This window comes from Neolamprologus multifasciatus, chromosome 14 (assembly GCF_963576455.1).
Source record: "Neolamprologus multifasciatus chromosome 14, fNeoMul1.2, whole genome shotgun sequence".
Classification (NCBI taxonomy): Eukaryota; Metazoa; Chordata; class Actinopteri; order Cichliformes; family Cichlidae; genus Neolamprologus; species Neolamprologus multifasciatus.
Window position 1 is genome coordinate 32,185,460 of NC_140452.1, and position 25,941 is coordinate 32,211,400.

General features: G+C 43.5%; 1 protein-coding gene across 3 annotated transcripts in view; it reads right to left on the reverse strand.

Moving 5' to 3' along the window:
• Nucleotides 1-2,583: 2,583 nt before the first annotated feature.
• Nucleotides 2,584-25,941, reverse strand: part of sik3 (SIK family kinase 3) — a 39,839-nt gene continuing 16,481 nt past the window's right edge. The window contains exons 2-26 of one of the 3 annotated variants that reach the window (XM_085184512.1): nt 25,163-25,279; nt 24,481-24,544; nt 23,203-23,364; nt 22,893-23,017; nt 22,543-22,666; nt 22,056-22,174; nt 19,558-19,668; nt 19,337-19,471; nt 18,919-18,996; nt 18,428-18,537; nt 18,007-18,163; nt 17,756-17,905; nt 17,588-17,661; nt 16,514-16,648; nt 14,978-15,119; nt 13,383-13,502; nt 12,897-12,955; nt 12,592-12,701; nt 11,025-11,191; nt 10,359-10,486; nt 8,847-9,607; nt 8,539-8,693; nt 7,970-8,099; nt 7,763-7,889; nt 2,584-6,054 (exon numbers count right to left, since the gene is read on the reverse strand). In XM_085184512.1, coding sequence (XP_085040638.1) covers nt 7,768-7,889; nt 7,970-8,099; nt 8,539-8,693; nt 8,847-9,607; nt 10,359-10,486; nt 11,025-11,191; nt 12,592-12,701; nt 12,897-12,955; nt 13,383-13,502; nt 14,978-15,119; nt 16,514-16,648; nt 17,588-17,661; nt 17,756-17,905; nt 18,007-18,163; nt 18,428-18,537; nt 18,919-18,996; nt 19,337-19,471; nt 19,558-19,668; nt 22,056-22,174; nt 22,543-22,666; nt 22,893-23,017; nt 23,203-23,364; nt 24,481-24,544; nt 25,163-25,279 — 3,555 coding nt within the window. In that variant the 3' untranslated portion in view covers nt 2,584-6,054; nt 7,763-7,767. Of the gene's footprint in view, nt 6,055-7,762; nt 7,890-7,969; nt 8,100-8,538; nt 8,694-8,846; nt 9,608-10,358; nt 10,487-11,024; nt 11,192-12,591; nt 12,702-12,896; nt 12,956-13,382; nt 13,503-14,977; nt 15,120-16,513; nt 16,649-17,587; nt 17,662-17,755; nt 17,906-18,006; nt 18,164-18,427; nt 18,538-18,918; nt 19,000-19,336; nt 19,472-19,557; nt 19,669-22,055; nt 22,175-22,542; nt 22,667-22,892; nt 23,018-23,202; nt 23,365-24,480; nt 24,545-25,162; nt 25,280-25,941 lie in introns of all 3 variants that reach the window. The other 2 variants (XM_085184511.1, XM_085184513.1) reach the window with 2 other exon arrangements.

The window sequence follows — 25,941 nt, forward strand, 5'->3', positions numbered from 1 at the left end:
CAGCCAGAAGGCAGACAAAAGAAACAAGCTCATACAATAGGGGGCTATGTTTCCATTGTGTCATCAACCTGTGACTTATAATGAGAACTTATTCATCTTAAGGGTACAGTAGCCTAATTCTCAGTAAAGAAGTCACTGATTTAATTGTGCAGCTGTTATTCGTTCAGTGGAAACGCCTCTCTGCGTGCTCTTTTCTCCAGGACAGTCATCTATGTGATTGCATAGTAGAGGGTTAGGAAACATTTAGAGTTTAGGACTATCGTGGCTCAAGAGTTGGCAGTTCGTCTTGTAATCGGAAGGTTGCCGGTTCGAGGCCCGGCTCGGACAGCCTCGGTCGTTGTGTCCTTGGGCAAGACACTTCACCTACTGGTGATGGCCAGAGGGGCCGATGGCGCAATATGGCAGCCTCGCTTCTGTCAGTCTGCCCCAGGGCAGCTGTGGCTACAACAGCTACAACTGTAGCTTGCCTCCACCAGTGTATGAATGTGAGAGTGAATGAATAGTGGTATTGTAAAGCGCTTTGAGGGGTCCTGAAAAGCGCTATATAAATGCAATCCATTATTATTATAAACGGAACATTTCAGTGTGTACAGACAGCTGTGTAAACCGTGTCAACACACTTCTACACTCACCCAGCTGACAAGACTGCTTAGTCAAACGCACCATTCACCTGGACGCCATTAATAAAAGGAATGTGCTCGGTTACTTCACAAGCATAATCAAACAGACAGACCTACAACAAGTCTGATCTGCATTACCTGTCAAAGTGACGATTTTTGCACTTTGTCTTATGTATTTGCTTCTCTCTTGAAACCTGTAGGTTTCTGTTTATTTCCAGGCTGCAGTGATATGACATCATTAGCAATTTCCAAGACTTCAAATGAGCCGTTGTCAAACTGAAGGCAGGATGTCTTATTGCACATATTTCAGTATTGGTATAACTTGAAGATCTTATAGTGTCATCACTCAAATATCTAATCCTGTTTGCTTTAGTTATTATTCAGGTAATTAGTCCTTGAGCTGACAATTTGATTGGCATTCTCGTTTGGTAAACTGGCATTTGATGTAGTCCATAAAGACAGCTGTTTAAAAATAAATGCTGAGGACTTACAAGTCAGTCCCATGGACTTCTGCAAGATTCCATCCAACCATCCATTCTCTGACGCTTATCTAGGTTTGGATCATGGGGGTAGAAGTCTGAGCAGAGAAGCCCACACTTTCCTCACCCCAGCCATCTCATCCAGCTGGAATAACAAGCAAAGCCAGTTGAGAGATATAATCTCTCCAGTCCTGGGTCTGGGGCCTCCTCTCAGTAAGATATGCCCAGAATGCCTCACCTAGGAGGCATCCATGAGATATATTAGTGGAGTTCGATGTGGAAGAGCATCAACTCTATTCTGAGTCCCTCTTGAATGACTCTAAGGGAAACCCCGGCCACTCTTGGAAGGAAATTAATTTCTGCTGCTTGTATCTGCAAACTCATTCTTTCCGTCACTACCCAGAGCTCATGACCATAGGTGATGATAGGAACGTAGACTGACTGGTATTTTGACAGTTTCGTTTTTATGCTCAGCTCTCGTTTCAATATAACATATCAGTTCAGCATCCACATTATTGCGGACACCACCACTATCCGTCTGTCAAAGCACCCCCACCCCCCCACATTATACCCAGTCAAATAACTTGTCCAGGTCCACAGAAACACATGTAGACCTGCTGGGAGAATACCCTCAAATATTCTTGAGAGGATAAACAACTGGTCCGGTGTTCCAAGACCAACCCAGGGGCCCTGCCACCGTGCAGTAACCACATCAGTGATGGGTGAGTCATCCCCTTCTTCCCCAGACTCTACTTTAATGATAGAAGGCGTGACTATAGGATTGAGGACGTCCTCAAAGTGTTCTTTCCACCACCTGACTAAATCCTCAGTTGAGGTCAGCAGCATCCCACCACCACTCTAAATAGTGTGTGTGGAATACCAGTGTGTGGAATGCCAGTTTCAATTGAGGTCAATCAAACGTCTTGTTCCACGGTCTCACTGAAATCCCTGACAGAAATTTGGAACTAGCAGATCTCTTAATAGGGTTGAGTAGCTTTTGCAAGTAAAGCCTTGGTAAGGGAGGAGACCAAGAACCCAGTTGTCCCTTTGACACAGCTTCAGCCCTCAGCAGCCCAAAGACACAGTGGTAAAGACGGCTGTCTCAGTTACACTTAATCAGCTGCTTATGGCGGAGTAGGCCTATCTTGGATAAAAATAGACAGTCTACTTTGTGCTGGAGCCAAACTGCACTGCTCTGCTAATACCCTCCCTACAGTGAAGCACAATGGCGGCATCAAGCTGTGAGGAGTAACAGGGATGTCCTTGAGGAACAAGAACTATGTAGTGCATGAAAAATATTAGTAGGAAGAAAGTGAGTGTGCAGCCTGCACTAGAGTGTCTTCAAACCATGTCTGGTCATGTCAACGTTTGGCCAAATCACTCTTGACCCTACAGTCACGATGTTGTAATCCGGGCACAAGAAATTTCACTTGATTTCTCTTTATAAGTTTCGTGCGAGCAGGTACAACAAAGACACACTGGTCAACCTTTTTAAATTATTTCTTTATTTATATATATTTATTTATTCATCTCAGTTTGGTTGATATTCTTTTTAATCATTGTTGTTGCACTTTAGTATTTTTGTACTCAACAAAAAATAAAAATAAAAACAACAAAAAGGTAGACAAAAAAACAGAACCAATAGAAAACAAAATGAACCTAAGAAACAGGAGTGGAGCAGAGAGCTGGCTTGCTGGGATGGAGAGAGAAGATGGAAGTCAGGGGTGGAAGAGTTAATACATTAAAATAAAACAAAAAAGAGGAAGGATCATTCTGATCAGGCAGATGTGTGCGATTCAGCTCAGTGCTGTGCTTTCCATTCCAGTGTGCTCCCCCTCGACCTTTACATACAGCTCTGGAACTGGACACAACGCAAACAACAAGAGGAGCTTCTGGAGTTGCGTCTCTTGTCCAGCCAATGGGACGAGAGATGCATCTTCCATCCCCATTATTTCCCTTTTCCATACTCAATCCTTTCCCCTTCAGTTCTTGATTTTGGCTTGGTGTAAACAATGAGAAAAAAAACAAAAATAACAGGAGGTCAGATCTGAAAGAGGAACGACTGAGATCTGGAGGAAACTCTCGAGTTAGATTGGAAGGTTGTCTTCTGTCCAATTAAAACACGGTTTGGACGGAAGAGCATGCACATCAGCTTCCCTGTTCACATCTGTGCGTACACTTTGTTTTAGAGATACAACTGCTAAGAAGGAACCGCGGGCCTGAATAAAAGCGAATGTTAGTAAACAGGAAGTGACATGCTGCAAATGGAAAGCACAAGCGCTGCATGACACCACCTACAGTTCTCGGGCGTATATAGCGTACAATATGGCGACCAGCGCAGCCAGGTCCTGCGGCGTCTCCCTTGTAGAAGCACACAAGTGGAGCTTGATTGTTTTGCGCCGCAGTCCACTTGCTAGCCCAATATTGAGTACTGATTTATGAGAGGATAGATACAGAACAACAAACCAAATTTGAAAAACAAAGAGGAAGAAAAGGGAGGTGCAGTCCTCTGCTGTGGTCCCCAGTGTGCTGCAGGGCACACACCTTGGGAGACTAGCGTAAAGGTGGGTGTACCCTTCCCAGCTCAGCTCTGACCACACCTTTCCTTTTTTTTGGAGAATCCAAATAATTTATTCCTATGGTTACCTCCTTATACATTTTCCCTTTTACAGTTCGGAGGGATGTCCAGGTGTATCCAAACTGTTCATGCAGCCATCACCTCCACCCGGGATTAGAGTGAAACAAAATCACAAATGAATCCAAAAGAGGGGAACGTGTGGGGGATGAGCCGCAGCTGCAGTGTCCTCCTTGGTGGTAACATTGTTAGCCTGGGAGGAGGGGGCCAAGTCTGTAAGGCGCCGTCTGATCAGAAGCCGACATAGTAAAAGATGGCGGGGAGGATCACAGCAGACTGGTAGGTAGGGCAGCAAGAGGGAGAAATAGAAGTGGGTTTGTCCGTGACCACACTTGTGATGTTTCTTTTTTGGATGATATGTCAGCTATTTTACAAGATATTCCCTCATTTTTTTGTCTTTTTTGTAGTTTGTTTTGTTTTTCCTTTAAGAGCATCAAGTCAAGTAGCACCCGAACCAACCCAGACAAAAGCCCGAAAGCCTGACCCTGTTAAGCCTGCCACAACTACCCCGTTTACAGAAAACAGGCCCCCAACATCAACGAGAATGACAGTCACAACAACATCGATTGAAATGATACTTTAAAAAGCAACACAAAATAATTACTCTCCTCTTATTCAAGTGTCTCGATATCATAATAACATTAAAACAAATAAGAACAATCGCTTTTTTTAACGACACAGGAAGAGCACCGTCTCTCTTCTCTCTGTCCTCTTTTGGCTAGAAATCTCAAGATTCATAAAACAAGAAGAAAACATTTTTTCTCAAGACATCAAAAAAAAAAAAATACAAATACAAATGATAAACAATACCAATATACTTTTTTAAAAAAAGAAGAAAAATAAAGCCTCCCCAACATCATCTAAAAACAAAAACAGAACAGAAACTAAAGTTTAGATACAGAAATTTGCAATAGCGTTCTATACATGGCATCACTGTACAAGGAAAGGAGCAAAATGTCTGGTAAAACTACCCACAATGCAATACACTGTCACTGACGTGGGGGGAGGAGGGGGGAGAACACAAAGTGGGGAAAGTTTAGAGGTTGGAGGGGATGGGGAGGGTGGATTGAAAACCAAGCTGACAGTATGGCAGAGAGCGAGGAACTGCGATGAAGGGTGGAAGCTGACGGAGGAAAGCTGGAACCGAAAGTGCTGAATTACTTAAGTCATAGAACAAAGTTTGTATTCCTTGTAACACAGAACCGTTTCCTTTAATAATAATAATAATAATAATAATAATAATAATAATAATAATAATAATAATAATGATAACAATCATCATAGTAAAACTTCTTTTACAGAAAAACAGTAATAACAATAAGAGTAACAATATCGAACATAATGCCAACGTGGACATTAGCTGTAAAAATGAATTTTAAAATAAAATAAAATTTAAAAAACAAACAAAAGTAAAACAATAGAAGAAATGAATGCCAGAAAAATAACAAAGACCAAAACAATTAGAGCTGGTTTGTCCTGTGCGATGTCACTGAGCTCCATCTTTGGATAGAGCGCTTTTGTTGCCCAGTTGGGAGCCTGACCCAAAACGCCCGCCGCCTGGCCGGGTGAGGGGGCGGCCACCGCTGAGGTTTCAGCCCGCTCTGGAATGATCTGCTGCAGGACAGCAGGAGGAGAGGAGAGAGGGGAGGAGCAGACTGAAATTCATAGACACCCTCGGCTCACCCCTCTCATTCATTCACACACACAAACACACACACGCGCAGTCGCACCTAATGTGAATACTTTGGGTTTGTGGCAGCAGTGTGGACGTTTCTTTGTGTCGCTGAACTCGACGTTCTTGCAAGTATTACTGTATCGATGCATCGGCCAGTGAGGCACATAATGAAGTATGCCGACAGAGAAAAGGGGAGGTTTGGGTCAGGCGGCTACAAGGTGGGTGTGGGGTGAGCTGGGCGGGCCAGATTTGTAGATGGGGGGAAGAGGGCAAAGGCGGGTGGGGTCGAGATGAAAAAGGGAAGAGCGGAGCCCCAGTCTACCCACGGCGGGAGCTGCGCAGAGGAGACGACCTGCGGGAATGAATGCTGGATGTCTGTGCAGAAAATGCTGGCACTTTGACCTTTGAACCCCGAGGCTCCACCTGAGACCCTCACCCCTCTAATGTCTACACCCACCCACCACATACACCCACACCCTCTCTCGCGCAAACTGCCCTCCCAGGGGACAGATGGAGACAGACACATGGACACAGAAGCGCCCCTGCTTGGGCAGACGACGATGGTTTGGCGTGATGCTGCACAACTCAAGTCAACACAACTCAGGATGGCTGATATGGACCGATGGACACAGGATACACCGCTTCCTGCAGGAAGACAGAGGGAGACAAGAAACAATGTTCTCAATCATTTTGCTGCTGATATACAGTGGGGCAAAAAAGTATTTAGTCAGCCACCGATTGTGCAAGTTCCCCCACTTAAAATGATGACAGAGGTCAGTAATTTGCACCAGAGGTACACTTCAACTGTGAGAGACAGAATGTGTGTGTGAGAAAATAAGTATTTGGTCAATAACAAAAATACAACTCAATACTTTGTAACATAACCTTTGTTGGCAATAACAGAGGTCAAACGTTTACTATAGGTCTTTACCAGGTTTGCACACACAGTAGCTGGTATTTTGGCCCATTCCTCCATGCAGATCTTCTCAAGAGCAGTGATGTTTTGGGGCTGTCGCCGAGCAACACGGACTTTCAACTCCCGCCACAGATTTTCTATGGGGTTGAGGTCTGGAGACTGGCTAGGCCACTCCAGGACTTTCAAATGCTTCTTACGGAGCCACTCCTTTGTTGCCCGGGCGGTGCGTTTTGGATCATTGTCATGTTGGAAGACCCAGCCTCGTTTCATCTTCAAAGTTCTCACTGATGGAAGGAGGTTTTGGCTCAAAATCTCACGATACTTGGCCCCATTCATTCTGTCCTTAACACGGATCAGTCGTCCTGTCCCCTTGGCAGAAAAACAGCCCCATAGCATGATGTTTCCACCCCCATGCTTCACAGTAGGTATGGTGTTCTTGGGATGCAACTCAGTATTCTTCTTCCTCCAAACACGACGAGTTGAGTTTATACCAAAAAGTTCTACTTTGGTTTCATCTGACCACATGACATTCTCCCAATCCTCTGCTGTATCATCCATGTGCTCTCTGGCAAACTTCAGATGGGCCTGGACATGCACTGGCTTCAGCAGCGGAACACGTCTGGCACTGCGGGATTTGATTCCCTGCCGTTGTAGTGTGTTACTGATGGTGACCTTTGTTACTTTGGTCCCAGCTCTCTGCAGGTCATTCACCAGGTCCCCCCGTGTGGTTCTGGGATCTTTGCTCACCGTTCTCATGATCATTTTGACCCCACGGGATGAGATCTTGCGTGGAGCCCCAGATCGAGGGAGATTATCAGTGGTCTTGTATGTCTTCCATTTTCTGATGATTGCTCCCACAGTTGATTTTTTCACACCAAGCTGCTTGCCTATTGTAGATTCACTCTTCCCAGTCTGGTGCAGGTCTACAATTCTTTTCCTGGTGTCCTTCGAAAGCTCTTTGGTCTTGGCCATGGCGGAGTTTGGAGTCTGACTGGTTGAGGCTGTGGACAGGTGTCTTTTATACAGATGAGGTCAAACAGGTGCCATTCATACAGGTAACGAGTGGGGGACAGAAAAGCTTCTTACAGAAGACGTTACAGGTCTGTGAGAGCCAGGGATTTTCCTTGTTTGAGATGACCAAATACTTATTTTCCACCCTGATTTACGAATAAATTCTTTACAAATCCTACCATGTGAATTCATGGATTTTTTTTTCACATTCTGTCTCTCACAGTTGAAGTGTACCTCTGGTGCAAATTACTGACCTCTGTCATCATTTTAAGTGGGGGAACTTGCACAATCGGTGGCTGACTAAATACTTTTTTGCCCCACTGTACCAAAATCTACATCAGTTGTTATCAAGTATTTAAGATTAAAGAAGTGATGTTTGAGGCTTCACACACACTTTAAGGTTGACTTCACATTCCCTGTGTGTACCTGTGCTAGACCCCAGCCTGCTCCATGCTGTACTGCAGGTCAGGGGGCTTGTAGCTAAGGAGCATGTCACTGGTGCAGGAGGAGGGATAGCAGGCTGCCGCATGGAGCTCCCCTTCAACGTCGCACACTGCATGGGAAACACACATCTTTAACTGATGAGGAAACACAGAATACTGTTTTTGGGGTAACTACAGGTCTCATACTGACCCGATTCTTCCCGCTGGTGTAGCTGCTGGCTTCCTGTCAGCGAAGTCTGGCTGAGAATGTCCGACATGCGAGCGGAGCTTAGCGCCTTCCCAGCCAGCAAGCTCATCCCAGACATGGGGTCTGCCTGATCCTGGAACAGGAAGCGAACGACAGTTTAGAGGCAGGAAAAATGAATCGTGTTTAATAAACGGCTTCTAGCAGAAACAGTGAGTCAGAATTTGGATGTTGTGAGCATCCTTGCAGTGTGTTGATGCCCTCTTGGTTCATTTAGTCATACAAACAAACATACGCTTTCTTCGTTCTGCTAAGTGGGTGTTCTCCAGCACTGCACTGGCAGAGAAGGTGAGCTAAGATCCCATATCCTCCAAAAGGACAGCGAGCCAATATTAAAATGACATACAAATGTGATTGTTTCTGCCAGCCCTTTTCCATGACCCACCAAAGCAACAGGATGGAATTTAACACTGAATTGTTTTTATTTTACCTAGTTGGAAGTTGATGTAAATGTAAAAAACAAAACAAAAACCTACTAGAACCCACACTAAGCATAGCAGCAGTGTTTGACTCACATAAGCATCATCACAAGTCTGGATGGTGTGGTGGCGCTGCAGCTGTCCTCTGGATCTGTAAACCTCCCCCTGGGGGCCTCGCGAGTAGCCCACACCATTATGATCAGGCACTTCCATGGCCTGTCCTTGAGGCCTGCACTCCACATGCTCAGACTCTGAAAAGGAAATATTTTGTACAGGTTTACTTCGTGGCTTTAACATACAGGCAAAGAACATAAATTTAAAGACGGGAAAAAAATATTCCAGTTAAGACAGACACTGGATTCCAGATCTTTGGAGAAAGCATTGAAATTGGGGTAAGGTCTCACCTCTGTTACCTGTGCCAGTTCTTATGTAGCCACCATGCCTGTGTGTAGGGGAGGTGTAGGGTGGGGTGCCTCCTCGGGGAGGCCCCAGGAGCTCATGTCCTTCTCCTGTCTTGGCAAGAAGGCCTTCGTGTGGGTGATGGTAGCTAGCCGGTGCCTCGTCCTCCTCCATGCTCTCTGAGTGAGGTAAGCTGGGGCACGGTGCCTGCTGCTGTTGCTGGACCTCCGGGGGTCTGATCTGAAGGAGGTGGTGGTAGTGTTGCCCTCCAGAGGCACCCTGAGGTGCCTGTGGTTCCAAGCTTTCTCCTGGGCCTAGCTGGTGGAGAAGAAGCATATCTCCATACTCTTGTGGCGCACCGCTGGGTGGTGTCGGGGGTGCTGGACATGGCCGGGGGCTCTGCCTTTTCAGCAGGGCAGCCAGGTCCTGTGGGGGCAGTCTGGGATCGGCGTGTCCTGTTAAAGAGTGGCGGGGAGACAGGAGGCCCTGCAGGGTGGGAGTGACGTGCTGTTGAGGGGGGCGGTAGTCCAAAGGAGTTGGGGAGAGGAGAGCCTGCTGTAGTGTGGAAGGGGCTCCGTAGTTGTTGGTCCCCACCGCCCCGGTCTGGTAACCCTCCAGGCCGGGAACTTTAAGGGAGGCTCCCTGCAGGTAGGGGCTGTAGGACCCCACCACGCCTGAGGCGCCTCGGGAGGCAGCGTCACCAGAGTAGAGGTGGGGATTGAACTGGGCCTGGTCGTAGCCCGATGTGAAGCGGCCAAGGCTGCGGCTAAACAGGAGGGAACACACACAGTAATTACCTACCTGCTGTCTAACAACAATGTACTCCCAATCCTCTGTATACACAGCAAACACATCACCTAACGTCCACCAATCTGCTAAAGATCCACAGAGACAGCCTAGAACACACATCACACACTGCTCCAGGTTCAAGTATTCACTGAGAGGTGTAACATATTTCCAAAGGACGCTTTTTAATAAAGATTGCAACTTCAAGATTGTAACATGCTCACTCAGTGAAGGTAGTCCTGGCTACAAGGGGCAGTTATGGGATAATGAAGTCAAGGGTGGTGGTCACAGGTTTGACTGACCTCCTACTCGAGTTGATGCTGTTTACATGCAGAAACTCACCCAGATACACTGAGCTGGAGAGTTTGTTGTTGCTGTCCACTCAGCACAGACGATGAGGGATTTACAGTCATTTTAAACACATTTCAAACAAAGTTATAATTCTCACGTCTGCTCTTTTACGAACAAAGTCCAGAGCAACGAGTTTTTAAAATACAGTTGTAGAAAAATCATTTAATATGGAAGCAATGAAAACACAAAAAAAAAAAAAAAGAGAAGCATACAGTGAGAAAAAACAAAATAAAAAAACAATGCAATGAATGTGAGAGAGGGAGAGTGGTGAGTTCATGCAATCTAACTAAAAGGCAAAGAGGAGGACACAGAAGTAGTCCATTGCTGGCGACCATCAGGGGAGAGGGGGGGGGGTTGAGGTGACATGATGCGAGCGTCACCTGTGCGACTCGGCGTTGTCTGCGCTGAGCTGCTTCCCGAGGACTCGGTGTCCGCCTGGCGTGGACAGAAAGTTGCTCTGCCTCTGTGCCCCACCTCCCAGCTCCACCTCCTGCACCTGAATGGTCACCTGCACAACAAAGGATGGTATTCGTTAGTGACTGCAGCATCGCTTCACGACTAATTAAATACATTCTAGCTTGTGACAGCAAATTTTTTTTAAAAAGTTGGATATTATGTTTGATTCTGTTATAGGAGGGATTTCAAACTCATTTTACATCGTGGGCCATGTTCAACCCACTTTGACCTTAAGTGGGTCAAACCAGTTGAAGCAGAATTGCAATTTTAACAGCACATCTCAGTTTTTCTGTATAATAAACGTGTCAGATTACTGAAAATGTTCTGGTATCTCACTGCTCAGACATTCCTGCAGTTATAAAACAGTGTTTCTGTCATTTAACAGTTTAACTGTTACCCAGCTACTTTGGTATAGTATGAATGGCACTGGCGGTGCACTCCTTTACATTTTACAATGCCATCCAGTGGGCCGGACTGAAGTCTTTGTCGGGCCAGTTATGGCCCCTGGGCCTCATGTTTGACACCTCTGAATTAGAGGGAATTCCTCAGAAGACAAAAAACCCCACATTTGATTGGCTCTTTGCAGTCACCTGCTGTTGTTGAGGTACACCCTGTGCCAATGGGACAGTGGGGCGGGCAGATGCTGCTTGTGGATTGGTTGGCAGAGACACTCGAGGAAGGCCCGTGGGAGGCGGGCTGCCACTCTGGCCCTGGTACATGGCTGGAGCGCCATGTTGGTACTGCACTGATGATTGACCTGAAAGAGAACGAGAGAGAGAGAAGGGGAAAAAATGATGAGAGCAAAATCATCAAAAATTTAATAAATTTAAGCTGAGCAGAAATTTCCAAAAATAAAAAATACAACTAAATAGAATAAATGAATTCTCTTAAGACTTTTCAGCTGGAAACTGCAAATGACACAACGAGAAAATAAAAACAGCTGTTAACCTATCACGCTAATCACATGTTATTTTGTTCTTGACGACTGAGGTGTTTACTCACCTGCTGTCCCTGAGGAAACATTTTCATTGAGTCAGCATAAGCTATATGCTTTCTACTGCATTATTCAGAACACACAAACAAACATGGCAGTGCTTTTGTACAGAGAACAAAAGCCAAAGCCAGAAACGAATAAAGAGCTTTGTTTTTAAATTAAATATCCGCTCTTTAGCTGCACTGCTAGCAAATCCCAAACCATAATTTAATTAACTTATAAAGTATGAATTGTGACTATAAAGGGCTCAACATTTGACCTCTGTAGCATCTAAAGTCTTCTTATGTCCACTGAAGGCAGGCATAGATTTAATGCAATTAGGAAACTTTCTCTTACTGTTACATTAATACTGACGAACGAGTGTTTACAATCGGACATCATATTCAAATTGTACACTGTTCATCCAGGTCGCGTCACGAGTTAAATGCATGGAACTGAGATTTGGAAATCAGTTTGTATTGTGCAGATATTCATACTTTGATTGCAATTACAAGTTTAAATTAACGCACTATAACAGGGGTGGGCAATTCCAGGCTTCGAGGGCTGGTGTCCTGCAGGTTTTATATATCACCCTGGGTCAACACACCTGAGTCACATGATTAGTTCGTTACCAACACTCTGGAGAACTTCTCCTCCTCTTGAGGAGGTCATTTGAATCAGCTGTGTTGGATCAAGGGCACATCTAAAACCTGAAGGACACCGGCCCTCGAGGGCTGGAGTTGCCCACCCCTGCACTATAATATGTTAAGATCAACATCACACTCATTACCATGCACAGAGACTACATGAACAATATTTCACTGTGTCTAGCCACGCAGCTTTGAGTGCAAAGTGACTTAAAGATTCCGAATCAGATTGTTTGTTTTATCTGGATAAAACAAATGATGCCAATGCATGTGGAAGATCTGGATCTTTTAGTGAGTCAGAATAATTACTTGTTGAAGTCTACGCACATTGGGATGCAAACTACCATGTGTTGAATCAGAAATGCAATATGCTGATCATTAGGTTTTTCTTTCTATGCTAAAATAGACGTTCTAATAAATATATAGCGAGCTGTGAATAAGCCAGTTAGTTTTATATTTACAGTTTAATCACTGCATTTCTGTACAGTCACATCACCTATTAAAGCATTTAAGCACTCCAGCGGTGGTATTACTAACCGTGCCCTTGCATTAGTCCTGCAGAGCCAGGCGGAGAACTCTGATTGGGCTGTCTGAAGAGGTGGTTGCTGGGCTGTGTTGGCGGAGGGCTAGAGGGCTGGATACGCAACCTGAGGGAGGACAGGACAGAGTAGGAGAGGAGAAGAGAGAGATACGACAGTGATGTAACACTTCAGTCGATAGCGCTGCACCACGGTATCAGGTTCATTGTTCACCGTTCAATAGCTGATGAGTAATGTGTGTGTGTGTGTGTGTGTGTGTGTGTGTGTGTGTGTGTGTGTGTGTGTGTGTGTGTGTGTGTGTACCTCTGAAGCTGGTGGGTTAGGTGACTGGGCTGGCTTTCTCCATGGCCTAAAGACAGACCCTGCAAGTAAAGACAAATAACCAGATTATGGGCTCACAGGGCAGACTACATAACATGACAAAGCATAACACGCATGTACACTTCTCATGCCTCCAAAAAAACACATTAAGTAAAATGAAGCGACGATGCACTGCAGCCAAGGTGGTCCAAATCAATAAAGGTTCATCTCACATGTGTTTCTCCTTCAACAAGATAAGCAACTTTTGTTTCCAGGAGCAGCAGTAATTGAGTGCAGTACGCCCAGGTCTCATTGCAGCAATAATGAAAACATAATTCTCCCTTTTCTGAGTAAATTAGTAGAATACAATAATAATACAGTGGTGGATGCTCATATTAAACATGAGCACAACAGGTCCACTTAAGAGTTTCATAACGTGGCCCAAGTTGATGTGAAGACACAGTGCTTCGTATCATTAGCTTCACATACCTGGATTTGCTGGTGGAGGATTTGTTGCTCTTGCTGGTACAGGATATGCTGCTGCTGGGTGTGCTCCAGGAGTTTCTCATCCTGCTGGACAGCATACATTTTCTGGAGCTGCTCACACTCCTATTGAAAACACAGACGCGCACCCAGGGTGTTTAATACACATGCTAACAAGGCACAAAATTACAAGTATCCACACTCTACACGCTCTCAGGTTTGAACAATTACCACAGCTGCTTTCATTACCATCTTGCCAGTAATTAGAACAAAAATCCAAACCATTCAACACCGTTTCACCTCGGATTTGTTTGCCACAGGTGTGCTCATATAATTAAGATCACCCTGTGTTTAATGATACCAATCACATTTAGCTAATAAGATTAATTGTGTTGCAAAAACACCACATTTTCCAAGTGCTTCTTAAGTACAACCTCCTGATAACACCAGCTTTTTCAGTTTCAGCTTGTATGACCAACGAAGAGAGACGTAATTTACTGTAATCTAGTTTTACGGGTGCTTTCCCAGGCATAGGTCATGTATGTGCCTCTATTCTAAGCAATATTAATCCTGAATGCTCAACATGAAGCGCCCACCGATTCTGATCATTATCTCTTTCCCCACCTACGCCTCCTAGTGGGTGAGGTAATCTCATCGTGGGATTGCTGAAAATGATGCGACATCTCAAGAAAAGTTGTGGTTTTGTCAAGTCAGAGATTCAGTTTGGTCTCATTTTAAGAAAAGCTGATGCAGTGGATCCAACATTGTTTTTCTTTTAAGAAAAGCCTTTAGTTGGCTAACAGGAATCCCCTGCACACTTAGTGGTGTGAAGACCAAACAATAAAATGAAGCTGTTGCACATTATCACTGCAGCCTGTGCAAACATGTCAAACAGATTTGGCCATGTGATGCACATAAAAGCAAAAAGGCAGATGTTACAAGAAATTCAAGTTAAAAAAAAATATGTGTGTGTTTTAAATGAGTCTTGCTTGATTGTGATAGTCTATTGTTGTGCTACTCTGTGTGTGTGTGTGGGGAGGGGCCACCAAAAACATGAAGCAAGAACAGACAGGTGATGTGAAGCAAATGTCAGACTTCAGGTTTGATGATTACTGAAATTAAGTTAGCATAAGTGCAGTAACAGTCCTCCCAACAAGGAGTCACAACAGTGTTCAGATCCCATGGCTGACTGTGCCAAGACTGTCTGACTGAATGCATCGCATCAGAGTCCTCCACTGCTAACAAAGCACATATTTACAGTGTCAGGGATCTGTTTGTACTCGCCAGCGATTCAAACTTGCACCAGAGCGACTGCAAACTATTTCCTGTTCTGCACTGTTGATCTGGGAACCATGTTTTGCATACAATATATAGAAATAGATATATAGATATATATAATATCAACCCTAAGGGGAAAACAGTGATTTGTTTAGCCAAGCAAGAACAGTGATACAGTTTCACTGAAAATCCTCAATCTTTGAATGTGATTCTTTTCTAACTGGTTAAAAAGTCAAAGTAAGGCATATATTTTTAACTCCTGCACAAATATAAGGATGTAAACAAGTTAATGGCTCTAAAAATGTATAAGTAAGGTGATGTACCTGCTTGAGTTGCTTAATGAGGCTGCTGTTCTCTAGGTGAGCCTTGAAGGCCTGAATGGTGGCAGCCCCGTCAGAGAACCGTCTGACAGGAGAGAAGCGCTCCATGGGCAGATGAAGGGTGTTACAGTCCTTATAGCTGGATCTGAAAAGGGGGCCATGGGGAGCAGACACAGACAAGTGTGTACACAAATACACACGTGCACGCACACACATATACACGAGACGTAACACGACACATACCATAGGTACACCATTGGACACGCATTCAGCCATACAGACAGAGATAAGACACAGAAACAGACATGTGAGCACTTTAAACCTGCACAACATGGTCATATTCAGGTGTTGTCATGGAGGCGTAGTCCAGTGTGTAAAAAGCGTAAGGAGCCCGAACGTATGTGTCAAAGGAAACCTCGAAATTTCACCTCTCCTGTAAATCATGCCATGTAAGGCTGGTTACATTAGATGATCTTCATGCCAGGTTATCTAAGGTCAACACTGATGATATACATACACACCAATCAGCCAAAGCATTAAAACCTCTGACAGGTGAAGGGAATTAAACATCTTACTAGGATGATTTGTTTTTATTTTTGCAGTGGGTTTTAATCTCATACACCCAAAGCACCTAAACAGACCACACACATACCCAGTGTTACAATGGTACTCCCTAAGAAGGACAACACACTCAAGGAAGCTCAAGGAGCACAAAGAATAATCCAAGATGCTGACCTGTTGTTTTCCCTGCAGAAGGAAGCCCTACCCTATTGGGAGGTGGGGGTTTAATGTTGTGGCTGATCGGTGCATGACAGTAAGTCCCCTCTTCAGCTGAACACTGATATAGTTATTTTTCTGTACAGAGCTTAGACAATACACATCATTTGATGGGATTGGATAAAGCAGCTGTGTCTGTCATCAAGAAATTCATATTCATAAAAAAGAAAGACAAAAATACAGCTGAACAGAACATGCTTTCTTTAAAATTAAACTTTTACCCATCTATAGCCCCATTTTAAACCCAAGGTTAGGCTGCCTTGATAGAAAAGTACACTCAGTTTTGCTGAGCTGAGGGGGAGGATAATGACACCTATGAGGGACAACAGTTAAAACTGCCAGCATGACAACAGTAAAATATGGCTGCTATTGCAGAGAAAATGTACAAATGTAGTGATTTAGATGTTGTTCATACCTCCAAAAAAACCTCCAAAAACCTCCAAAAAACAAAAAAAAACATCTGGTAAAATCTGTCTTCCCCCAGGTTTGTGAAAATGAAAGAGTTCTACTAAATCCTGGTTTACTGGTGATGTGAAGATGCAGCATTGGGCCCTGTGTCAGAAACTCCATCTCTACCATCACTCTCCATTGGTGGGTATGGATCACATCCTTTGTGTTGTTTGTGATGTGTTTGCAAGTGATGAGAATGTGTGTGTGACAGTGTGTAAGAAAGAATTGGGCTTAACTTTCCATTCATTTAATCGGTCTTAGTGTTTGTGTGTGTCTGTGCATAGAGAGCTCGGAGTGGGTGTGTCCCCTCACCGGGTGTGTGTGTCGGGGACCCAGCCCACCCGCTGACGGGGGCCTTGGGGCCGCTGTGACTCTGCCGAGGGCTCGCCATGCGATGTGCTCATGAGCGTGTGCGTCGTGTGCCGCTTGGAGCGGTTCGCCAGGTACCTGGGCCGCAGGGAGGGGGGGAGGACGGGGGTGAGGGTGGGAGACAGGAAGCAGCACTGGTCAGCTCTCTGTCCTCATTGGCTAATGGAGATGGGGAGGGAAGGCCCACCCCTTCCCACTTCTGCCAATAGGTGCCATGATTAATATCATCTTAGCCAATCAAAAAACAGTAAACAAAATTACACCGGTCGATGGATGTTATAGCTTATGGGTGTCCCGCAACGCCCCAGCTTTCCAATTTTAGGATTGGACTGGTTGCCATTTAGTATTCATTGGTTTTGCAAGCTTCAGAGTTAGCAAAGCTGTGTGAGAAAGAGTGAAAAGGTCCAGAGGATAATTTGGCACTTACTGAAATGAGAGAGAGAAAGAAAAGCTCTTGGCCAAAGAGTATGAGCGATAGGAGGCACTGTGTCTGGTGGCAGATTCAGTTTAGGACTGTGGCAGAAGGCACTTGCGCAATGGAGAGAGAAAAGATGGGATAAGCACCGCAGCAGAGTGGCCACCTCCCGTTGGGGGGGAAAAAAAGCAGAGCAGCCAGAGGCACTCACTCCCAGCAACCCAGGACACCAGCGAGGTCTACAGAAGGTGCTGTCTGAAGAGGATCGGCTGGGAAGAGCTCACCTAGACTCAACAGCTCCATAAAAGAACCCAGCGTCCGTCATTACCCCAGACTAATGTCAACGTTTTTCCACATTATTTTTAAAAACTAAGTCAAACATAAAATTGTCAAACATGACTATATTCATGTGGGTTTTTTACACTTTGTTTTATTCAGTTACCTGGTTATAAAACCTCCTCTATAAACTTTAGACTTCAATATCTTGGCCGACCCAGATCTTAGTACTTGTCGTCACAAGTTATGAGACTTCCACAGATTCTCATTTAGACAGCACCTCTGTACGGTATTCCCCTTCACCAAAAACCGTCACCGTGGGTTACCTCTGTACTGCCTCTTGATCTGGTTCTCCGTCTGAACCCTCCTCATCCACCGGAGCTACTGCAGGGATAGGATGCTAAGAGAAGCAAAGAGTTTACTGGTCAACACCTGTTCAGCACATAGGAGGACGACATACAAGGTGGACTACATTCAGAAATCCAGATCCTCACCGGGCTGGTGACAAGTGGCGAGGGCCCTCGGGGCCTTTTCAAGAGCTGAGCGTGTAGCTGAATGTTGGCCCCGCCGTCGGAAGCTCTTCGACCCAGAGGCCCCATGCCGTTGAGCAGTTGGAGGGTAGGCGGCTGCAACAATGATTGCTCCTGGAGGATCAGCAGGCACAGGAAGTCAGATTAAGCGGGAAAATAAATAAAGTAAGCTGATGGCTACCAAGTGAAATCTGGTCTAACCCAGCTGACTGTACCTTGTATTCCAGCTGCTGTGTGGGCTGCAGGCTCTGTGTGGGCATAAGAGTGTGCATTTGACCCATAGTGGGGGCAAGAGGGATGAAAGGGGGCTGGGGCAGCGCACCACGAGGGAAACCAGGTGGCAGCTTCTGGAGATCTTCCTGCATCTCTGTCCTGTTAGGGAAACGGAGAAAATGACATAAAACGAGTCGATGATTGTTTAAGATTAGTGAGAAAGCAGCTAATATAATTACTTATGCTTTAATGCTCTTCATTCTTACTTAAATTTGCTTGAAATAACCCACATGTGCACACCCTAAAATATATTACCTCATCTATAAATAGCTGGCAGTCAACAAATCTGAATGCAATTGTGCTGCACTGTTTTAGACAAATACCTAATAATGTGAGTGAAAACAGTGTCAGTTCATGCCTAACCTTTGGTCTGGTACCCCCACAGTGTGCCGCCTCATTGAAAGGTAGCGCGCCATGGCCTCAGGAGATGGCTCCTCCCCTTCATCGCTGTCCAGAGCCATGCTGCCGTCAGGCTGAACGATAGATAAACACACAGCCAGTGTTTAGCAATCAGAAGTGATCTTTGGTAGTGTGTGCTGCATGCTTGTGTGCATTTGTTACTTAATAAAGACAAAGTTCACATTTTAAATGCATTCCATGTTTATATAAACATGCATAAGTGTTTTCTATTAAAATAGAACACATTTTTACTACATAGCACTGACTAACTGAAATCAAAACACAGTTGAAGAGTCTAAAGAGGCCCCCCTTATTTCTCATAAGTGTTCTACATACACTGTTGCAGTTTATGAAGAAATTAGCTAGTTCTAGCTTTCTTTTCAAGCTTAATAGCCCTAGCTGCTGCGCACCTACTCCCAGGCTGATGCAACCACTTGATTCCACTGCTAACTCACCTCAACAATCTGGTTCTCTGGATTGATGAGTTGGACGTGGGGAACGGTTATGCTAACAGGATTACCTTGTGGGTCTGTCTGCTGGGACACACAAACACACATACAGAGGTCATAAGGGTTGCGCTAATTTGATAACAATCTTCTTAGCCCAGAGTGATTGGCAGATATGGGTTAAAACCATTCAGCGGACAGACACCAGGACTACAGTAAGATATACTGATGGAGGAGGCGCCTTTACTACATCTACAGCTCAAGTGCCTTGCTTAAAATTTATTCCTAAAACCTGTTGATATAAAGACAATTTTGTATACACAGAATCTACAGAAAACTACACTGATCCTTTTAATTGTATCGCAATAATGTCACTGATATCAGCAGACCCCACATATCATGACAACACCAAGAGGTAATGAATCACCTGTACAGCATTTAGAGGATAACTAATGGGGCGCAGTGTGGGTTGAGCAACACGCAGGGTCTTGTGTTTCTTGAGGCGGTCAGCCAGCAGACTGTAGATGGCACTGTAGTGATCATATGCATCTGTTTGTAGAGACTGAAGAAGAAAAGGCAAGACATTCATAAGCTGTGCTATATATTTTGACAAATAAACAAAAAGGTAGAGATGAAACTTTCCGCCACCTGAAGTGTGCGCTCTCGGTCCAGGCCCATCTCACACATGGCCATGAGCACCTGCTCGTTGATGAGCTCCATCTCTCTCTCCGTCTTCACCTGCTCACACTCCGCTATCAACTGGAAGGGAGTGGAAAAACATGGCAACGCTTTACAGACTCAAATAATTGCTGCTATTAAACAACAATTATGATCAAAGCATTCACAATTTATTAGTGAGGCCAAAACTTAAGTTGATTTATGTCATTAGCTTGTGTAAAACAAGTCAAGATTTTATGAAGTGTGAATTATTTTATGTGTAATTACAGCTGAAAAGAGATGATAATTGCATTCTGATTACATCCGCACCCATAACACTACATATCCATTATAGTATGAATTTTTAATGATCACTGTGGTTTGTGATCATGTTTTCATTACTTCTCCTCATATGCTCAGCTACAGATACTGACATTAAGTCAAAAGATCAGTATAACTTAACCCAGTGGGTTTTCCCCCCCTAAAATAACCAAGTAGCTTTGGTCCCTGAACGCAACCTAACCTAACTAACAGCAAGTGAAAGCAAACAGACAGTGAAACCAAAACCAAAAGGTGAGTACTGGAATATAAACCACAGCCTTCAGGTTCACAGTCTTGTGATTTACAAACGTACAGGTGAGGACAAAATTTGTTTTTGTCTATGTTTCCAAAGGCTTTCTTTAAAAAAACCAACAAAACATCATACTTTTCTTTAGAAATGATCAATTATTTCTATTTTTAGAAAATACCCGAGGTCTATATTATTAGCCACCCCTAAAAACTGACCATTTTATTGAGCCAGAGCATAAACCACTGCCATGATGACATTTTGTAAAGTTAAAATGAGTGTTATTTTCCCATTTACAAACTTCAGTGACAGTTTGAGCTGTCAGTGAGAAAGTATCATGTCGAAAACAAAGGAAATCAGTTTAGACTTGAGAAAAAGAACCGATGACGCTCACAAAGCAGGAGATGGATATTCAAATGTATCACAGAGTTTCCAAGTGTCAAGAACTGGAGTGAGAAGTATCGACAGCCACACAGTACAGAACGAGCCTGGCAGAGGTAGGAAGCCAAAGAGACTCGTGAATGGCTTATCCAAGACTGGAACTGTAGTCTTAAACAAGAAAATCTCTAGAATCCTGAACATAATGAATAAACTGTGGGTTTGCAGATCAAGAAAAACTCGATTTCTGTTTAGAGACACCTTGAAGTCAGACTGAAGTATGCTAAAGACAACACAGAAAAATATTCTGCATTGGGCAGCACGGTGGTTAGCACTGTTGCTGTACAGCAAGAATGTCCTGAGTTCAATTCCACCATCAGGCTCGGGTCTTTCTGTGTGGAGTCTGCATGTTCTCCCCGTGTTTGCATGGATTCCCTCTGGGTACTCCGGAAGTGAATGGATGGATGGATGGATGGATACTGGAGATTGGTCCTTTGGTCAGATGACATGAAACTAGAGCTCTTATCCCATAGAGATGGGCGTTTACTCCCCCCATAGTGAAACACAACGGTGGGAGTATTATGCTGTGGGGATGCTCCAGTTGGTCTGTAATAGGGAATCTCATCAAGATGGAAGGAATCATAAAGAAAAAAGGATGTGTGAAGATTCCGAAAGAAAACCTCATGTAGTCCGCAGCAAAACTGAGTCTGGGTCATCGCTATTATTATTATTGTAAGTGCACAATAATTCTGAGCCTGGTAGTTTTTGGTTTTTATGAAATAACTTTGATTATGTGTGCAAAATAAAATTAAGTATCCAAAACAAATAGGAAGTTTGGAAAAACTGTGATAAAAATTCCTTCATCTGTTTAAGAGCACTTGGGAAATAGTTCTCCAAAATGTTGAACAGGTGTTGCAAAGACCAGTGACACTTTTATAACCATCCATAAAAAGGCTTATTTGATGAACCACAAACTACTTATTAACCATTACCAAAGTTAAAGACATATCCAGATAAATGTTTATAAAAAGTACTAGAAATTACTTTAAAAATTACTTCCCAACGTTCTTTCATGTTGTTAAACCATTATCTAAAGCTGAACTATAAATTTAACTTTTATAAATGAGTTTAACATTTTTAGATAATGTGCATATTAAGTTCCTAATGATGCAAAGTAACTTTAAATGAATGATTCCTTGCAAAGGGATTAAAGAGCTAGTTCAAGGCTAGCTGTTAAGCTTAACTGGTGCCTGACAGTAACTATATTTAACATAATATTTAATAACTCTGGGGTTCATTCTCACCCAGCTTTCAATCATCTCTAGTGCAACCAAATTATCTGGCAAATTAAATATGTTGTTCGTGTAACACAGTGTAGCCACTAAATGAGTTTTTGCAAAAACTCTGCTTTCTGGCAAGAGTTTTGCCAAATCAACATCTTATACTGAAACTGTAACAGAAAAAAGCACACTCACACACACACACACACACACACGAAGAACAGAAAGAATGACTTTGTGAAATCCTTTTAAAAAGGTCTCACCCGGTCAAACTCTGGGTCTGGGTCCCCCTGTCTCATCCACTTGTTCTTACAGATCTGCTCCATGGTCAACCGTCTGCTGGGCTCCAGTACTAACATGTGTCTAATTAAGTACTCACAGTCTGTAACAACACATAAGCATACATGTTATGCATTTATATCAGAGTATAATAATTCAACTATTTAACTAATAAGCCTAAATCTTTCAAGTGGTGACAAACGATCAGAAAAAGCTAAAATGATTTGCATTGTTCAAAAAAAAAAAAAAGATAATTATTAATCTATTAATTTAGTTTCTGTTAGTCCAATTTTATTCTTTCCTCTCATACAACATAAAATGCTTTTTTCCAAAAGAAACTTCTGCTGCCCAGGCTTGGACTTCAGCGGCAGCTGTTAAAAGTCTTTACCGTGTACGTCACGCGGAACAAAGGTAAATTTGTTTTGTCTGATTAAAAACATGGAGAAGAATAAGAGTTGACTGCAGTCCCACCTGTGGACATGAAGAAAGGGATGCGGAACTTTCCACTGAGGACACGTGCCCGCAAATTTTGTAGAGTGCTGCCATCAAAGGGCAGGGCGCCGCACACCAGCACGTATAACACCACACCTAAGCTCTACACAGAGGAGAGGGAAAACAGCTGTGAGCACATCACTTTGAAAAATTTGAAAACCATTCATTTATTAATTTTTTCCAGAGCTCTGTCTATTATTTAAGAAATATGTTCGTCTGTGTTTTTCTTTTTCTTTTCAATTCAGCCGTACCTGGAACATTCAAGTCAGCTAGCCACACCCCACGTTTGAGCCCAGCAGGGCCTTCTGCACACCTAAAAGTCGACTCACCCATATATCTACTTTGGGACCGTCATACTCCTTTCCCTCAAATAGTTCAGGAGCAGCATAGGGAGGGCTGCCACACCATGTCTTCAATAGCTGGCCTCGAGAAAACATGTTGCTGAAACCAAAATCTGACAGGGCAGACAAGAGGTTCATTTAATCTCACCAGTTGCCTTGACAGAGTAAACATTTTGTTCAAAACAGAAAAATGCTCCCTAAGTACATGCTGACACTTGCCTGCATCCACATCCACCACTAAATTTAACCTACCCACCCATACGCTCTTCAGTGCAAACACACACGTGCGCGCACACACCTGCGATTTTGATGTTGAGGTTGTGGTCCAGTAGCAGATTCTCTGCCTTCAGGTCTCTGTGGACAATGCTGCGGCAGTGACAGAAATGAACCGCTGCCACGATCTGCTTGAACTTCTTCCTGGCATCTTTTTCTGCCATTCGCCCGTGAGCCACCAGGTGGTCTGTACATCCAAACAAAACACAATTGCTGGATTTAGGAAAGGAACACAGTGTTTCTACTGTCTACCTGTTCAGGTACAAGATCCTGTGCTACAAATGTCATTAAATTAATTCCCAAGACTGGCCAGGTGAACATTAAAGTGTACAGCTTTGGTGGGATCTGGGATTTTAAAGCACAGAGAGGGAATTTCATTTCATTTTTACAGGAAAAACTTTCATTTTAATTACAGAGAGTCTGCAGATTTAAATAAATTCGACTTTAAAACCTTTTTAATTCCACTTTAAAGGACATTTAATACCAAAGCTACATTGGAAACACATCAAACACATTGATTTACATTCAACATGAACATTAAAGTAAAATAAAAGGTTTTGACTGACGTTAAGAAACTTGTGTTTATTAAAGAGAAAAAACTCGATGTTGTCCTTAATGGTCTTCAATGTTATTTTGATTTATCTGCATTTCCAAGCACTGACTTAACATTGTTTAGCAAAATACACAATTAGTCTTAAACTTGCATCTTCCCACGTCTGAGGCTAGCTAGCAAACGCCCCTTTTAATCATCATTACCTTTTTCATCAGACTTTCTGGCAGTGAAGCACTAAACTGAACCTCTTTCCCCTCTGAACACATTAAATTCAGTTTTGTTTTTTCCCCACATAAGTTTCAACTGTTAGATAATGCTTCTACTTCCCATTAGCTGTTTGTTGTATTAAAAAAGAGAAAAGCTTAAACAAGTTATTTAAAAAAAGAAAGATTTTACTTAATAACACAGTTATTCATAGCTGATATCAGCCCACTTAGATCAGCATTTAAAATCAGCTTGGAGTTCCAAAGCAGCAGAGCCCAAATGCTACAGCTGCATTACGTGACCACAGTGCAGTCGTGAAAACAGCAGTACTGTGTGTGGAAAACGTTCCTGAATTTAACACAAAACTTAAACACTTAGAATCAATTTTCAGTCTGTGTTTATCTAAAACTTTTACAGGACCTGGAGGCACTCTGTAATTAGATTACAGTTTTGTTTTATGTATGTTAACACAATCAAAAATCAAAGTAAGAGAAAGTCAACAACAGAGAATCTACATTATAAAGTGACAATGGGGGGCTCCCTTACCGAATATCTCTCCACCGCTAGCGTACTCTGTTACCAAATAGATCATCCTCTCCGTCTCCATCACCTAAAGATATAAACAAATGATAAAAACCAGGACCTGCAGACCCTCTCACAGGCCAACATCTAGTCATGGGCAGTTCATGCGTTACATAACAGAATGACTAAGCACGGTTTGGCATACAAACAAGAAAGATGTAAATAGAACAAAAACAGCCATGTACTTAAGTGTACTGATCAGCCTAGGCATGTGTGAGGATCAGATTGTTAAAAGTTATGGTAACGTGATAAAAAAGCGTGCCCTCAAATTGCTGGGGGCTATTTCAGATCAGATGCTGGGACACTGGTAGGGTGTTACAATCCTCATACACCTGGAAAAGTATGAAAACAAACAAAACTCTCACCTCTAAATTTCTATCACCGAGTCTCACTAGAGTGAGGTTTTGGGCAGAAGGTTGTAGTTGTACTGCCCCCCCCCTTCCCCCCACACCCTCCAATACTTTTGAGACTTTTCCAGGAACATTTTATAATTGAACTGTCAACACCCCCAGAAAACAATGTCTGGTAACATCTGGATTCTTCTACACTTCAATCATCTATTTGCTCACATTTGGCCACAGGTCCCGGGTGGAAGAAGTGAGCAGAGATGTGTTAAAAGGCTCTGTGGGTGAGAGTGACTGTGTACCTGGTAGAGGCGGATGATGTGGGGGTGCTTCAGCAACTTCATGATTTGCACCTCTCTGAAGATCTTTTTCAGGTTCTCCTCGTCCAGCTGGGTCTTATCCACTATTTTTATAGCCACCTGGAGACAGAGACGCGAGAAAAAAAGAGATGGAAGGAGATGAATGATGGGAGAAGGAGAGATGGTGAAGTGGTGAAGAGGGTGAGATTAAAAAAAGAAACACGGAGTACAGAAGACAGAGAAAAAAAGCAGAAACAATAACGGTTAGCAGAGGAGGAGAGAATGTGTCTTAAAACATACAATATGTTTGTCAGCTCTTATGTCTCTAAAGCACTCATGACAACGGTATTTTGCCGACACCTAAATTACAGACAACACATCTAGGGCACAGTCACAGTGTCTTAACAATATTGCTGTGATGACACAATAATCAAAGAACAGTAACAAGCCAAGTAAATTACCAACAAAGGGACTAAGGGCATGCAGCCCGGGAGACTTTACCCATTTAAAAAAATAACTTAAAGACAACTAAAAATGAAAATTAACAGGGAACACCGACACTTCTTGAGGTGATTGGTCGGCAAGTGTGCTGTCAGACTGTGTTATTCCTGATTTCCAGCTTATTTGGATAACGTGACCCACACCGTGACCTTCGACTGCAAGCGTAATGCTTGCGTAACTGCTGAGCCCCTCGACAATAGCTCCGGCAATGCGGACTGTGATAATTTGTGACAGGAGCTTTGCTCCGCCACTTAGGAGTGGGTAGATGACTTTAATGACTT